This window comes from Boleophthalmus pectinirostris, unplaced genomic scaffold (genome assembly GCF_026225935.1).
Source record: "Boleophthalmus pectinirostris isolate CB_2022bp ecotype Guang Dong unplaced genomic scaffold, ASM2622593v1 HiC_scaffold_7, whole genome shotgun sequence".
Lineage (NCBI taxonomy): Eukaryota > Metazoa > Chordata > Actinopteri > Gobiiformes > Gobiidae > Boleophthalmus > Boleophthalmus pectinirostris.
The window spans coordinates 26,501,968-26,519,503 of NW_026571473.1; the positions used below are offsets into that span (position 1 = coordinate 26,501,968).

Genomic DNA, 17,536 nt, shown 5'->3' on the forward strand with positions numbered 1-17,536 from the left:
ACAGTGCACCTTTAATATCTTACATAATAAAGTGGGAACAAACACCTAAACTCCACCCAAAAGCACATTTCAGATGGAGCTGCTAAACTGGGCAGTAGCTGGAGGACTAAAGAGGAGAGAAGGGGTGGAGTCTGAGGGGTATAAGGAGCAGAGTGACTCGTCTAACAGGAATCCGCACGTCAAACTCTGCCCCTGCAGCCAAATGTTTAATCAGAAACACCAATCTGTAATCAAGGCAGTCCCTGAACATTTCATGTCAACTAATGGAAATTGGCAGAGGGCACTGGACACCCATTTTTATAAATTTTTGTCCAGAAAGCTAAGAATTTACCTAGTTTGCACTAAAATTGCCAAAAAATCACTAGGAACAGCAGACAATGCTATTATCACACCATATACCAGGAGTCTTCAGCCTTTTTCCTTCGGTGAGCTACTTTTACAAAACAAAAATGCCAAAGAGCTACTAGATTTAGCAGTCACAAGAAACTGAATAAATATAAAAGCCATGGCCAAAGCCTTAGATAGCGTACAGTTAGATGTCTATAAAACATAAATCATTATCCATTTGTTCTTGTACAACGTTAGGCATCAAAATTATACATTTACAATGAATTTTAATTATTAAGCACAATATGTATAATTCAGAAATCCTTGGTGAGCTACTTGGAAGAGGGTTGAGAGTTACCAGTTGCTCCCGAGATACAGGTTGGAGAGCCCTGCCATATATAATTTAGTAGCAACTTTAAGGTTTTAATATTCTTTTGGACTTCAAATAACTCTTATGCAGATGTGTTATGGATTCAAGCTAAAAAAAAAAAAAAAACAAAAAAAAACAATTCAACAGATTAAATAAGAAAATATTTTAATCATCTTGACAAGAAAACTACACAAATGGTCAACTGCTTTGAAAAAAATCTCAACTCATATTAGTAAATATATTACTTTTTTCAAAACAAACAAAACTGTGGGTATGAGGAGTTTTAATGAGTTCCAGTCTGTGAGTCATTATGACAAGAGATGCAGTTCCAATACCAATTTCGATATTCTTTAAGTAATATCAACAGATGCCAGCGCAAAGACTGATTTTTATTTTTTTTTTATTTTCAGAAAAAAATTGAAACAAGACCAAAATTGGTCAAAATGTGTGTTGTGTTTGTGATGAAGAAACAAGATTAAAACTGATTTTTAAAAATCAACATTAAATAAATGTGGAACCAGAATATTTGGACGCACTGATTTTTGAAAACCGATATCCGATCCAGCAAGTATTGGCTTCGATATCTGATACCGATATTGGAAAGGTGCATCCCTAATCATTACCAAATCTCTCCACCTCCATGATATTCGGAATAAAAGCAATAGCAGTTCACAAAAAATGTTAGTGTATCTTGTTAAATCTATGGAAAGGCAACCCCGCTCACAGTCAGAAAGCCTTTTTTTTTTTTTTTTAGGTATTTTTGAGCACCTGTAACTGAATAAATGTAAGGTATAGCTGTTTAATGTCATATTGTGGAACACTGTAAGCAGAGCAAAGACATATCCATAGAAACAAGAAGGTGACAGACCCCCAACAACAACCAAAAAGTTACACAGTACACATTTTACAGTAGTCTTCATCTTTTTTGTCAAGTTTAGAGGAGTTTGTCTTCAGGAGTGTGCTTTGCTGCAGTTTTTGAGAATGACTTCTGCAGCATCAATAGTGCTGTCTTGCTGCAATTACAAAAAAGCCAAAGTTTCAGACAGAAATTCACTCAATGCAAGAGAAAATATGTAAAAGTTGTACCTTAATAAAGCAAAAACGAATGTACTTCTCGAAATCTTTCTTCGATTCATTCCCCACAAATGCTGTTACTGGTATTGACGCCAGTTTCTAAAAAAGACAGCGCAGAATGTTTGGGTTTAAAATTACAAAAGTGGATAATGTGGCTTATGGAGACTTGCAGTGACATCATGCTGGGGTGTTGTACATGTATCTCTATGGTGGAACAGTTACCATAGTGACACAAAGCACACAGTAGCAAACACTGTCCAAAACGATTTAAGCCTGAAAACTCAATGAAAAAACACAAAATGGATTTAAACATCACATCTTCAGGAATCTGTGATCAATAAAAGTGCTCATAGTCTCACATTTAGCTCAGATTTAAGTCTAATTTGAGCAACTTCACACAGAGCATCACACCCCCAGGGAATAGCGGCAAAGTCGATAACTCATATTTTTTATTTTATCATATCACTTTTTTTTCCATTACATATAGGTCTAATGCGTCACCATAAATACATTACCATTCTCGCAAAATGACAATTTCAGTACTAAAGAAAAGGCCCCAACCGTCCCGATCTAAAACATACCTTTTCTTTCATCAGCCATTTCACAAATTTGTAATCATAAGCTTCATCCTCCATATGTGATAGGTCCAGGTCTGCATTTAACCACAAAAAAGTACGCAAAGTCAGCATGGATACTTCATATTATTTCCTTAAGATCCTCCTAAGTATAGCTTCAATGCGCCAACATATCAAAATTTGATACACGTATAAATTAAATGCATTTTAGTTTTGCCTCGATATTGTGATTAATAGTGCAGGACAATGCATTTTTTTATGGAGCTCAATTGTGACCACCCACTCCATGGTTTTCAAAATTCCAAAATATTAAAACTTAAATTTTATGTAAAATATGTCTCTGAAACTACTAAAACTACTCTGTTATTAAAACATTTTGCAGAATCTAAATCTCTAAACATGTTATTTGGATTTAAAACAATCGTGTTATGGATATAAGTTAGTCCCAGGCATCCGCAGAGTATATTTTGTATTTATATTTAGAAAAGGTCAGTTTCCAATACTTTATTTTATGCAACATGTCTTCTGTGGCCCCATTATTATCAAAATTCATTCCTGTTCCTAATTTTGACGATAGCAGTGGCAAAAGTATTGTGCTAAACTCACTGAGAGGAGAGACATCCACGAGCATGAAGTACCCCCCCTCTGGCAGGACGGGTGTCATCCCCGCAGCCTGCACGATGGAGGCCATGCGGTCCCTCTTGTCCTGGAGCTCCTCTGCCAGAGAGCTGAAGTAACAGTCAGGCTGCCCCATCAGAGCACAGTCGCGCAGCAGACCCTGGGCTACAGCCTCCTGAACACAACAGGTCAATACAGAGTGGATCAGAGACACTCCAGATGTATGACTGAGAGAAATGAGGAACTGATGGTCCACTGTGCGCTCATGCTGGGCTGTTGTTGGGTTGTATTTAAGGCTCTGAAGTTTTAGGAGCAAAATCAAACTGAAGATTTGAGCTGGTAGAGTGCTCGTCGAATCCAGCTCCTGGCATGAAGATCCACTGACTATTTTCCCTGCTCTCACAAGTGAATGCTGGCATTGTGTCCTTGGGCAAGACTCTTCACCTCGTTCACTTCAACTATCTGTGTACACTGATTTATAAGTGTGTGTGTGAATAGGCGAGTGGTTCCTTGATATAAAGCACTTGACGTTGGACAATGCTGTGTATATAAAAACTATGATGATGTTTTTGTTCCTCATCTCCTTTGGTGTAGTGTCAAACAGCAGTTCATACCTGCCTGTCATCATTTCTGCAATTTATAACATCTTATTGAAACTAAAGGTGGCACTTATGCTCTTACCTGCCTGTCTGAAATATTATGAAAAATAACCACTACATAAAAAAGAGTGTTCTTAGTAGATAAGTCATGGCAATGTTCTGAGTTGGCTCCAATCTTTATTTCATTGACACATGTTTAAACCCACACGTCTTGATACAAAAAAACGTATCCTGGAAGTTCTCATTATTTTCTGAATGATGAGATTTTTCGAAAAGAGACATACGTGATACAAATTAGCAGTGGTGGTTTGACTGTTTCACGTTAGGACAGAGATTTTCACCCTTCTGGATTCAAACTACAAAACAAAAGAATGTTGAAGGGACTGGCTGGTCAGGTAATTAGTGTCATTGCAGATGTAGACACAGAAGGATTATGTAGTACCACAACAGCTCAAATGTTAAATAGAAGCTGTGTTACCTGTAGAGGAGTGGGGCAGGTGTACAGTGAGTTCTGCATCACAGTCTGCAGGTGCTTGACCAGGTGCTCCGGGCCAATGGACCAGCCAAGCTACAAGTACAAACATTAAGTAAATAAGGGGGTAAAACATAACATATTTAGATCCATGTTACATGTTATTGTTTTGAAAAAGCTTTATTCAAGATAAACTAACGTCACAAACCCACGAGTTGTTTGGAAACGTGCGGATAACGACTTCCTTTGGACTCTGTTGGCAATGAGGCGGCCTGTTTTCTTCATTTAGACGTCATTGTATTCTTTCTTTTTTCCTTTTATAAATTGCCTACTAATTTGTGTATTATAATTTGTCAAAAAAAAAAAAAAAAAAAGTTATTGCAGCGTCCTGTTATGTTACGACCAGCTGCCTGTAAGTCACATCGAAGGTGCGATTAGAGTCCCGTCCCCCATGGAAAGCTTTGACAGATTGAAAACCGCTGCTGATGAATCCACGGTTTTATCACATGTCGAGTGTCAGGAACTACACTGAAAGTCGTCATCCGCATGTTTCCAAACGTCTTCTGGTAAGCGTGAATAGAGCCTATTGGCGTGCATTCTGCTAATAAAACTACTGCACATTGGATCAAGTTGTGCTATATTTTTTTTGGACCATGTTTTTTTATATTTATGGAAACCTACTAAATTACTCAATCATGCATGGATGACATCTAAAACCCCTTCAGGCATGTTTGATGAGGGAACATTATAACACGGTAGTAAGTAGATTTCCCATAATACCCTTCTTTTAAGACGATTAGGATTCCTCACCTTCCATCCTGTGACGCTATACGTTTTCCCAGCACTCCCAACCGTAATGGTTCTTTCCCACATTCCGGGTAACGTGGCTGTAAAAGTACGATGTAATTGAGAGATAATTCAGAATCATTTTCGACATCCTTGTTTAACATTACCGATCTTGATGTGCTGGTGTCCTTTGTAGATGAGCCACTCGTAAACCTCATCACTGAAGCACAGCGTGTCATGTTTGATACAGAGGTCTGCGATCATCTGCAGCTCCTCTCTGGTGAACACCTGGAGGGCAGAGGAAGTACTCACTGAAGTAGAAGTATGGCCGAGACTGTGGTGGCACATGCGACCCTTCATTTGAAATAGAGCTGCACAACATCACAATCAAATCTAATCTCCATTTGAGTTGACACAATCAGATCACAGAGGATACAGTTATAGAGAACAGAACTAAATATTCTTTTTTGTTAGAATAATTGTGTATATGTTATCCCATATTTTGTATGTATTGTTTTTTGTGTGAAATAATGTTTGTGCTTATAACTATGCAGTGACTTGTCAGCCACTCTGCACACCGCTAAAACAATGACTTAGTCAGCTCTTTTCTGAGAAAGAGGACGGCTCTCACTTTGCTGGGAAAGAGGGCAGCTCTTAAGGATGGCAGAAAGAAGGGGACGTGCTGGAGGGGACGTGCTGTTCCTAAAGATGCTACAACAAAGATGCTACACCTTATGGGCCACCTGCTGCTGAATATACATATTTGCACAATGAAATCATGTCTGATGTTTCTACTGTTTTTTGCTGTTTTCAACCCCTCCCCTTAGAGAAACACCCACTGTAACTAGGGACTCCCTTATGGCAATAAAAAGAGGAGACGCAGGGAGTGCATCAGGGCGGGTGGAGACTGCTGTAACTGATCGCACTCTCTGTCCGTCCTCCTCGCGAGTAAATCCTCATTAATCTCTTGTCTTTCTTCTTACTTTTACAATGTTTAGGTGGGCTTAAACCTGACATTTTTATAATATTAATAGTCCAGATTTTAGTCTTCTCTCAAATGTTATTACTCTTGGAGCTGTGTGCTATAAACAGAATCCTACTTTTAAAAATATATCAAATCTAAACATAGAGTGAACCTGCCCTGCCCATCATCATTACTAAAACTGCAGAATATTTTTATTGCAGTTATTTAAAAATGTAATGTTACTTGTTATAGCTGAATTAATTTAAAAACAATGTATGATTGGCACTGTACCTTCCCAATAGGATTGTTGGGTGTGTTTATTATAATGGCCTTTGTCTTTGAGGTAAATTTACTAGAAAGCTCCTCTGGGTCAAGATACCAGTCAGCACTAGTGATGCTCTTCTTTCCAGGTTTCTAGAAGGACAAAATCAAATCAGTTTTTTAATCAGTTCAAATCACAGCTACAACTAGTGGTAAAAAACACTGGATAACTCACAAGACGTAGTGGTATCAGGACAGGTTTAGCTCCTGCCATCCGGATCATAGGCTCATAGCAGTCAAAGAAAGGCTCGATTATAATGACCTGATCAGACAATTAACACTATAAATCGATGAAATTAAGATGTTTCATTAACTGAATTCGTGTTTCACCTCATCTCCCTCCTCCACCAGACCCTGTATCGCACAGAACAAGGAGCCGTAACCCCCCACAGTGACCAGGATGTCTTTGAAAGGGTCTATAGCTCTCCCATAGACTTTCCCGTACACCTGAGACAAAGCCTTCACCAGAGCGGGATGGCCCTACACCAACAGGAACAAGGATGATTAGGGGTGCAAAGATTTAAGATAAATAATAAAAGTCAGAGAAAAAAAGAAGAAACAGAAGAATCAGGTTTATTCTGGAGCCTTCTGCCCACTCAACAAAGTGTTGGTCAGCTACAAGAGCTCATTCAGCCATGAACAGTGACGGCCACGCTGCTCCATTGAGAGACACACAAAGTAAAACTGTATATAAGATGTACATATGTTATGAGGGCACAATATGTATTATAATTAAAGTTAAAGTGCAATGTAATTTTATTTTTATTGGGTTCTGGTTGATAAAGACTTACTGCACTTGTTTTCTTTATGTTAATGACATTTAAATTGCCTTTATTCTTCTGCTGGTCGGCTGCAGGTCTGTAACAGAAATAATTTCCCCTTGGAGATGAATAAAAGTAATTTAGATTCTGTATAGTTTAAAGATTACATTGATTAATATTACAGAGGGGAATGGTGAGGTGGAAGTGAACTACACAGGGGTAGCAAACAGGTACGGTCAGAAAAGAGTATTAAACATCAAATTAAAAAGTAAGATGTATTATGTAAGGTGCATTATGTAACTTTTCTGGCCGCCCACTCAGACATGTCTCTCACTTGTCTCTCTGAAGATGTTTGTTTGGCCTTGAATTTTCCACATTATGGCATTTAAAGTCTCAGTCAAGGATTTTTGTGTTGTAATCAATACATACATAAATAAATAAAATTCTTACTCCTGCTTGTAGCTATGGAAATAGATAAACCAAGTGCCATACTGGGGAACACTATAGGCAAACCTATAACATCTTAAAGGAGACAAACACATGGCGGATCCTTCCTTTGTTTTATGAAAATTACATATATGGTATATTTAAGTTTAAAAAAAGGCAATAAAATATGTATTATTGCAATATTGTAATAAAAATCTCTCCCTGCTTCTTTACAATTTTTATGTTTAAACTGGAGTCTAAATGAATATGAAGAAAATAAGATGTTATAATGCATTTGTTGTCTATTGGTAACACAACAGCATACACACATTTTCATTTAAATTTGCTGTGTTTATACAAAAATATGAAAAACACAATCATGTTTCTTACAAATCCTCTGGTGTACTGGTTGAGTCGGTCCACACTTGATGCTTTGGCCAGAGCCTCTTTGACATAGGGAGGAGGGGGCAGGTCTGGGAGTCCCTGCCCCAGGTTCACGATGGAGGGATCTGCTGCCACTGAAGAAAAGGCCACCCTGAAACAATCCACAGCGGGTCACACAGGAGCCTAAGATCACTCTATATAAATGAAAAACTACTTACCACACATTTTTGTCCAATCCCTCGATTCTTTTAGCATTTGTGTGTCTGGTTGCCATTTTGTGCTGCAACATATAATCATTACTACAGCAGTCAGTAAATCCACTGGTTTACTATTCACTAAGATTCTGTTAAGATTTGGGTTCTCTGGGTGCTGCACTGCATCACTTCTGTTGTCCAAGATACACTGTAAGAAGTGATAAAAGCCACACTATTGTTTGTCTAATCCTTTAATCTCACAGAAGGCCTTTGTGTACCCTTGTGTTTGCTATTTATGTGTCTTCTGTTTATTTCTTTTGTCTTTTGTTTGATCATCCTTGTACTCAAATGCTAATGGTAAGGTATTACCTGTTTGGGCGCTAAAGAACAAACGGCCGGACTGACCTAAAGGCAAACTGTTCTTGGGGAAGAGCTTGGACCTCAGACAGTTTTTAAGTGTTTGCTCTGGGCTCACTGCAGCAGAAACTTTGGGTATGTCCACACGACAGCGCTCCTGGATTTTTATTTTTTATTTTTTTTGTGGGTTGAAAAAAATTTGTGTCCCCACACGTGGACACATATCCAGACGATAACGGAGCACTGAGTGAAAACGATGTAATACATATGCCACACTTGTATGTGGCGCTGTTAACAATGATAGTAATATTTAATAATGCTTATCTCATCAGTTTTTTTAAAAGTTGAAGGTAATTTAGCCTGTTTTAGATATATCCCAGAAATATAGCCGTTTTGTTTTGCAGAAGTTATACAAAAGTTTTCCTTTTTACCCATAAGATTTGGATGAGAATTATTAGAATAACTTGGTCTCCAAATCCAAAAATAAAATTACCCATGTGTAATCTTTGTTATTGATCTGTGTGCAGCGTATTCGGTTGCTGGGCAACAGGAGCTGCTCCGTAGGCTACACATGGATCTACACCTGTCCCATTTCAGCAACGGCCTTGTGGTCCGTGGAGGCTAGTACGAGAGCTGCGACGGGGTCACAACGACATCGTTATCCAAAAGCTGCGATTTTGCTTGTCCACATGACAACCAACGTAGGTTTCTTCACTCTGGAACCTGTTCTCAAAAAACACAGTTTTTGCCCACCCGAAATGCCGGCTCCGTGTGGACGAAAGGCCAAAAAGAATAAAAACTTCACTGTTTCAACCAAAAAATGTCGTGTGGACAGGCCCTCTGTCTGTCTGTAGTGGGACCATTTGTTGCCGGTGCAAATGTGATAAACCAACATAGACAGTCTTCTTGTATGTTGTTTGTTGTATGTTTGTATTTTACAGATAATTTCCACGACACTACTAATAATTCAATATATGATAGCTGAAGCAATATATTCAGGGCTCAAAATTGATGTATGTAAACTTTCTTGGGGTAGTTTCATTTTAATAAAATAACATTTGAGCTGTTAAATAAGTGATTTCTATGGTTAATCATTGGTTCATTCTGTTACTTATTTGTTGCAGCTCAGGCCTTTTAATGATACTGTTGATTTCAAAATTTGTTTTCAAGGATTGTCTTGCATTATTGTTACTGTGTCAGTGGCATAAACTAGTTTCAATATAATTGTTTATCGCAATAAATCTCTGTAGCAATATATCGTGCTTCAAAATGTGTTATCGTAACAGGATTAAGACATCATCGCATTCTAGGATCTGTAAACCGCCAAAACTGTTAACCACTGATGTTGGCTGAAAATAAAAGTAAGTTAACACTTTCCACGATAGTTGAACTTTGATCAGTGATCAGTCACTTGCTTGTTCAAGCTGGTACTGATAAAACATAAAAAATTTGAGGAATAGTACGGAATCACTTAACTCAATTTATTTTCACTGTAAACACAATACATTCAAACTGTATTTTTATTAGTATTTGTTTTGCTTTCCAAACCAACACTGTAACACTAGGGACTAAGGAATACATTTAAACTGCAATGATACTTGTGTAACCTTTGATTTATTTTGATGCATATTATTTTATTTATTAATATAAATTTGTGTGATTATTATTTTATATATTGCTTGGATAATTAATTAATATTATTTAGCATTTATTTTATTAACAGTTCATTGTTGCATTGTGTTGGGTTCTGTTATGTTGTTTAGTTGTTTCAGTGGAGCGTTTCTGGGCAGCGCACCGGTGTGGATAGAAGAGAACGTGCACTGCGCGCAGATAGAGAGAAGTGTTGCTCAATAAAGCATATTGGACACTGTCCTGCCGTGTTGGTTTTTTGTAGCAAGGAAACCTACAAGAACTTACAATTATAACATCTCAGTGTAACCCAACACACCCACAGCCTTAAGAGACTGGTAACAACAACATTTTAGGGTTACACTTGCATAAAGAAGAATAACTGATTAAAATGAAATGTATAATTAATGAGCAGCATTAAGGACTCACCTGTGAAGAACCAAACCTCCTGCAAAATGCAGTTTGAACTAAGCTCGATGTGAATTTGGAGATGTTCAGGGCTTGTCTCAGCACTCCCATCCTGCATAAATAAGTAAAATGAACAGTTAACACCATAAACATCTAAGTTATGTCAGTAGTACATAGGTGATGCTTGGTTGACCTTAATATATAAACGCATCTGTGATTGTCCTGGATTAGAAAATGATCTGACACTGTTTATTATTTTACAACATAGTTACAGCCCTTTACACTGTATGACCTCTGTGTTGAAGCAGTTAAAAATACACTTACAATTACATGCATTTTAGAACAGGTTTGCATGACTTTAAAAATTACTACATTATTTAGCTGTTAGAAGATTACATATAGGCCTATTTGTTCATTGCAACCATTTGATTTGATTAATTTTGATCCAGTTATGAATTTGTGATTACTCTTGCATTCTTTGGTGGAAAAGAAACAAAATCCAAGTGGTACACTCAATTCATCTTGGCAAGCACAGACAAGTGTCATTTAGTTTAAAGTGACTACCAGACGTCCCTATTTACCCAAGATAGTCCCAGTTTTGAGCCCTGTGTCCCCTGTCCCAGCAGATTTATCCAAAACCATTGATTTGTCCTAGTTTTATACAAGAAATGTCCCAGGTTTCCCTATTTTTGACTAGTTTGATCCTTGCAACAGTAAAGAGACACATAAATTGTCATTTGTTTAGGTAAAATACAGAAAAGCTGCTTAAAAATGACCAAAACACAAAGAAAATGTGACTATACTAACACAAATGTTGGTCATGAATGGTCTCTACATAACAATTTTCCTTAATTAAGCACTCGTTTCACAATTTTATTATTACCAACCAGCAAAAAAGTGTGAATGAATGTCCTAATTTTTTTTATTGTGAAATTCTGTTCACCCGAAGTTAGTCAGCACTCATGAGCAGCACAGATGATTAACCGATTACCAAGAAAGTATTTGATTCCAAGAAAGCTGTTTTTGGACTGTACAATGTATCACAATCGAATCTAAATCACCTTTATGCTCAAATGCAAATACTGTGTAGTTACACTTAAAAATCATAGAAGTTACTCAGTACTGTAAAAGTTTTTCACTTTCACTTTTAGGTTGATCAAGTTTTGTGTAAAAGTGTGAACTAAAATTGCATTAAAAAAGTAAATAGTAACTTAAGTACAATTCTGGCATCAACATTTGTACTTATAATTGAGTACATTATTAGTCAAGTAACTGCAGCCTACTTTTACTTGAAAACAAATTTTCTGTTCCCTTTCCAGGACTGCCAGAACTACAATTTAAAATAAGCTATAATTATTTAACAAGGTGTGTCTGCAAGAAATGTCCACCGTAAACAACAAAATATTACTTTTTTTTTTTTAGATCTCTGAAAAAATTATAGAATGCATTGAATGGCCGAATTACTTTATTGGTCCAGAATGCTATTTTTTAAACATATATCGCAAATCTAATCGCAAAAAGTATTCCTGACCCCTTGGAGCAGCTCTGTGCTTTGCCCAGTCTGCAAACAACCTCTAAAAGCAGCTCCACATGTACAACACTGCTACTACACACACTACTATTCTATAACCTAGCTTTGCGCTGTTTTTTTGGATTCCCCGCCTTAAAATTTTTGTGCACTTAGATAAGCTACAAAATAAATAAAAATGTCCTCGTACCATAAACTGTTAAACGATCAGAGAGGAGGCAGCAGAACTTACATGAAATCGGAGGATCCTGTGTAGTTTTGTTTGGTCCGGACTTCCGCTGTGGGAGGCGTGCGCGACGTCAGCCAATCAGAAGGCGCGCAACGTTCACGGTCATCGGATTTCACACCGCTCAACTGATTTCCGTGTATTCCATTGCAACAAAATTTTAATGTATTATGAGCAAGTTACAGCAAAGTATATTGTTAAAAGAAGTAAGCAAGACAAATTAGAAGCTTATAGTGTGTCATAATTTTGAATGTATTGTTTTTTATATTTTTTCTCGACCAAAAAAAGTTTACGAATTCACATTTCATGCAAGCTATATTTGAACGTAGCATCTCTCATTCAATCTGTAATACTGTACTGGAATTATTAATAGGTTTGTAATTGAGGACAAGCGGTGGAAAATAACTAATTACAAATGCACATGTTATTGTAATTGAGTAGATTTTTAAACTGTACAACAACTCACCCTAATGTAAAGGATAACCCAATGTCCTGGCAATAATCATATCACTGTTGCACAGTTTCCTTATGACCTCTTGTATATAGCTGAGATTTTATATTGTATTACTTATTTTTCTATTTTATTTTGACTTGTACAAAAACATTTACATAATTATGTCTCTTGCTATCTTTTTAGAACGTATTTAGATTTTTTTTTTTGTTACCATTTATATTTTTTTACTCTTTGTTATTATATTATATTGTGATGTGTGAGCTACTGTGTCCAAATTATTTCCCTTGTGGATCAATAAAGTTTGTCTAAGTCTAAGTTTAAGTCTTAGTGTAGTTGAACGTGTAACTAAGTATAACCCTACCCATGTACTTGTGATAGTTACATAGATGCAACTATAATTGTGTCGTTATGTTTAAAAATCATAGAAGTTACTCAGTATTGTACAAGTTCCAATTGTTGTAATCCACCGTCTCTGTTATTTTCTTTACCGACATACAAACAGAGCTCAGAGAATATGCAGATTGTAGTTTAAAGTGACTAAATTCAAATTTCACTTTTTGATTAATCAAGTTTTGTATAAAAGTGTGATCTAAAATTGCATTAAAAAAGTAATTAGTACAATTTTGTCATCAATGCTTGTACTTATAGTTGAGAACATTATTAATCAAGTAACTGTAGCCTATTTTCACTTGAGGAAACAGTTTCAGTACACTTCCCAGGGCTGCTGGAACTACTATTTAATACAGGCTAAAATGTGTAGGGTTCATTGTGTAACTACAGGAATAAAGAAATGTCCTTCATAAACAAACAATTTCTATATAAACAAAACGAAAATAAGACCATATGTAGCCTTTATGACTGTAATAGTGCAAAGCTTGAACCTATGTTTAACAGGCACATTTGTACAGTCACACTTATTTAATTATCAATCGGTCTTGCATTTTTAAAGAGGACTCACTCAGGAACAGATTGTGGCTTTTAGGCACTAAAATAACCAGCGCACTTACTAAAAGCTGATGTCCGCTCATGTTAAAATGTTTTACTTTTTGCCACTGCCATGTTGGATTACTTTTAACAGGTCTATTGATTAACATGGTGTAGACAGCAGAGGTGCAGTAGGTTAATCTTAAAATAACAGTTAAAATACAGAATTGAAGGTGAGACCAAATTTTTATAATTAAGATTTGCATAAATATGATATAGGTGCACTCTGTGTTTGATATTATTAGATAGTAAATACACAATTAACATCCCATGATACGTGAATCAACATGAGACCTTTTCAATATAAAGGAGCACTGCCTAACTTTTCTGATACTCCACATTAAAAATACATGTATTATTTTATTTTTGCATATTATTTTAGAATCATAGCCTACTGTGGCAAATTCTAGACAATGTAATATCATTTTCATCCACTAGATTATGCAGTGCACCTCATAAACATGACATTGTGACCGACATGATCTGTTCCCTTTATGCTCCTGTAATGTAAGTTAGGATCAGTGCTGGGAAGTAAATGAATACATGCACCAAAAATACATATTCAGAACATAAACTTTGAGGCCTACTTTTTCACTTGGTGGTATTCAGAACGCAGTTCTAAAAGGACTACATGGCAGTGGCCTACATGATTACACTATTTTGACTATGAACTGTGCAGTCTTTGTGAGAAAAAAAGCTCTTGCAATGTACATGTGTGCAATTTTTACTTCTCTAATAGGACATACATTAAAGCCGTTTGTAATTATGTGACATGATTTCACTAAAATTTAATACAACTTGATGTAAAAGTATTCAAAGTTTTCAGAAAACAATAGGTACTCTGATGAACTCTAATGCAGGTATTCTGTATTCTGTAAGTAAATTAGGTTAGCCATGCTGGTGCCGCCTCCGCTCAATTTCATTTCTCTCCAGTGACTAGTCAGGAATCAGAATACACTAGATGGTTTGCAAGAACCACAGAAGTTGTAGACCGCGCACCAGCCAGTCAGTAAAGAGCCGTGAAGCCATGACTGGGTCCCTTTTGTGGTATAGTACAACAGTAAACAAAGCAGTTCGAGTTGGATGTAGACGAAGCCATACATTCTGTGTTGGCAACGATTCCTGAGATGGAGGATTTGAAGTCGGAACAAAGAATGTTTGGTGAATTTTATTGCCCTTCTTCCTATGGGATTTTGGGAAAAGCAGTGATTGGCCAATGAAAAAAGTACCTGTCTACCGTCAAGCAAACGAATCCTAATGCTGCGAGGTCAGACGGTTTCTATGAAGTGAAAGTGGCTGATGAATCAGGCTACACTCATATTGGAATGGTCTGTAAAAGTGTCTTTGTATGTGAAAAGCGCTATATAAATAAAAACTTACTTACTAACTTACTCATGAACTTACTAACTAAATTACTAACTTACTCACTTATAAATATAATTGTGAAAAGCATTTGTAACATTGTAGATTCTCACGTCTGTCATAATGGGAGAGACTTCAGACACTGCATTTATTTATTTTTTTTTTTTTGCTTTACTGTCGTTTGCAAACATGGTTTTGTCTATTTTGGTTAAACAGATAATAATTTAAGCTCCTTTTTACTGCTGGCAAGGATCTGATTAGTTAAAAAATGTGATAGTCCTGTTTAGACCTGATGTAGTCCTGGTTTAGTCTTAGTTTAATCCTGGTTTAGATCAAAATGGTCAAATATAAGGACACTTGGGATATTTCTTGTACAAAACTGGGACAAATCACTGGTTTTGGGTAAATCTGCTGGGACAAAGGGCTCAAAACTGGGACTGTCCTGGGTAAATAGGGACACCTGGTCACCGTAAACTAAATACATTTTCATTTTCAAAGTAGGTCTAGTTTTGAGGATAAATAGGGTCTAATATTCATCCTCAAAAACCCTCCCAGAGCTACCAGCGGCCCTGCACAACGCCACTACGAGGGTGTAATCTGCTCACCCACACTGAGCAGTAGCTTGGTCTCTCCCTCTGCCCTCCATAAACAACATTACTCAGCCTCCTGCTTCATCCCAAACACAAGGCACGCCCCCGTGACGTGCGCTCAGACGTGCCTGTGCAGAGTGTGGCAGAGGCTCCGTGGACGAGTAGCGGAGCGCACGGAGCATGAACCCGGGAATCAGCGCCTGAAAGCGGACACCGACACGCGGACGCTCCATCGATTCTCTCTGGATCTGGCACGTCTCAAAACAAGGTAAAATGAATGAAGTGTTTGGATTTATTTGAAAAGTGATCGGGTTTTGTTTCAGGCACATTTGGGTTTTCCGACTTCTTGGACTTGAGTTCTTGCGCCCACCTGGTTTGACCTATCAGCGTGGTCCCAAATCTCTGTAGTTTAAGATGTCGAGGAAGATGGCTCACTTTCACGTATTTTTAGTTCTGTTATTAGGGAAACTCCACCTCCTTGTGAATGACTTAGCGATGCAAAGTAGCGACAAAACCACTTGCTTTGATTTCGCTTACTTTCCGTTGCCAAAATTGTGCGCGTGTTTCTTTTTTTTCTTCTTTCCTGCACTGCGGTCTGTTCTTTTCCACTTAGTGCCTTCAGAGAGCTGAGACGGGACTCATGTCTCCTAAAGGCTGGGTGTGTTCCAAACAGTTCTGTTTTTGGAAATCAGGGATTCAGACAAATTTCCTGTCAGGAAGAGGCAAGGATACGACCCGGTCAGCTCCTCAATGGCTGACTCATCCAGAGGAAACGCGCTGGACCTCTGCTTATAGTCTCTGAGCAGTCTGTGTGTCTATAGGAAGAAGGGACAGTGTTTTTTGTTTTTTTTTAAAGCTTCAAGGTAAATTGAGAGGGTTATGTCACTGTCAAGGCATGGAAAAATAACAGTATAGCGCTGAGCATATAGACCTACATGTATGTCAAACCCTTGAACCAACTGGTGGTTTAATGTGGGGTCACTAAGAATAGTTCCAAGTGTCCCTGTTTGGACCAATCTGACACCCGCCAACACATGTAGTGCCTGCAAATTACCATAAGACAAAAGAAATGCTTCAAGATAAATGGAGAGGGTTGTGTCAAGGCATGGAAAAATAACAGCATAGCGTTGAGCATACAGACCTACATGTATACAGGTGTGCAAAAATAACAAAATATCGATATATCTTAATGTTTAACATGATGATACAGTATCAATATCTTGGGCTGCTCTATCGATATATTAGCAAAGCTCGCGCCACCTAGTGCCTCCACTCAATTTAATTTCTCTCCAGCGACTAGGTCAGGAATCGGAATACACTAGACGATTCACAAAAACCCCGGAAGTGTGAGTCCAGGCACCAGCCAATCAGTGAAGAGCCATACATTCTATGTTGGCAAAGATTCTCGAGATTGAGGATTTAAAGCCAGAACAAAGAGAATGTTTGATGAATTTTATCAAGGGGAAAGATGTTATTGCCCTTCTTCTTACAGGATTTGGGAAAAGCTTAATATACCAGTTAGCCCAGTTAGCGGCGCATTACATACGTCATAACCAAATAGCAGTGATTGGTTAAACAAAAAAAGTACCTGCCTATGGTCCAGCAAACAAATCCTAATGCTGTGAGGTCAGATGGTTTCCACAAAGTGAAACCGTCTGATGATTCAGGCTATCGATATAAACCAGCAAGAGCATTTTTTGGTATGTTTTACTAAATTATTTTGTTTTGTTGCTTGTTTAGAGGAAGGAAACTCGTTTATGCGACACATTTGACATTTTTACTGTTTTGATGATTAAAATCTGTGTGCGTATTTCATATTCACTTTGCACAAGAAGTGGTTTAACAAAGACTTTTATTAAACAGCCATGATTTAGCCTTTATTTTTTATTGAACCGTATCGAATTGATTTGAAATATATTGCATTGAATCGAAAGTGCACTATATCGTGATATGTATCGTATTGTGGCCTACATATCAAGGTATGTATCGTATCTGCAACTTCTTAATGATACTCAGCCCTATACGTGTATGTCAAACCCTTGAACCAACTGGTGGTCTAATATGAAGTGACCAGGAAAAGTCCCAAGTGTCCCTATTTGAACCAATTTGACACCTGCCAGCTCTAAA

The 17,536-nt window shown here is 37.4% G+C and overlaps 2 protein-coding genes across 3 annotated transcripts in view; one reads left to right on the top strand and one right to left on the bottom strand.

Moving 5' to 3' along the window:
• Positions 1-890: 890 nt before the first annotated feature.
• LOC110154758 (kynurenine--oxoglutarate transaminase 3-like) lies at positions 891-12,060 on the bottom strand. 2 transcript variants are annotated; one of them, XM_055165046.1, is made up of 14 exons: positions 12,026-12,060; positions 10,287-10,377; positions 7,896-7,957; positions 7,684-7,828; positions 6,437-6,586; positions 6,282-6,368; positions 6,077-6,199; positions 4,989-5,109; positions 4,846-4,922; positions 4,042-4,131; positions 2,953-3,139; positions 2,353-2,423; positions 1,784-1,870; positions 891-1,710 (listed from the first exon to the last, which is right to left on the bottom strand). In XM_055165046.1, coding segments are annotated over exons 1-14 (1,356 nt in total). In that variant the 5' UTR covers positions 12,028-12,060; the 3' UTR covers positions 891-1,647. The 2 variants fall into 2 exon arrangements, with proteins under 2 accessions (XP_055021021.1, XP_055021023.1); XM_055165048.1 differs by having other exon boundaries at positions 11,984-12,037.
• A 3,504-nt stretch (positions 12,061-15,564) lies between these two features.
• lrrc8db (leucine rich repeat containing 8 VRAC subunit Db) overlaps positions 15,565-17,536 on the top strand; it is a 28,922-nt gene continuing 26,950 nt past the window's right edge. Inside the window, 1 exon segment of the mRNA XM_020918854.2 lies at positions 15,565-15,677. The gene's annotated coding sequence lies outside the window, so the exon portion shown is untranslated.

What these genes read in the sequence shown, in the direction of transcription:
- LOC110154758 (XM_055165046.1), bottom strand. An exon ending in CCAACAATCCTATTGGGAAG is followed by an intron (nt 5,110 to 6,076) that starts GTACAGTGCCAA and finishes TCTGCCCTCCAG; the next exon opens with GTGTTCACCAGAGAGGAGCT. An exon ending in CGTGGATGTCTCTCCTCTCA is followed by an intron (nt 2,424 to 2,952) that starts GTGAGTTTAGCA and finishes GGTTAAATGCAG; the next exon opens with ACCTGGACCTATCACATATG.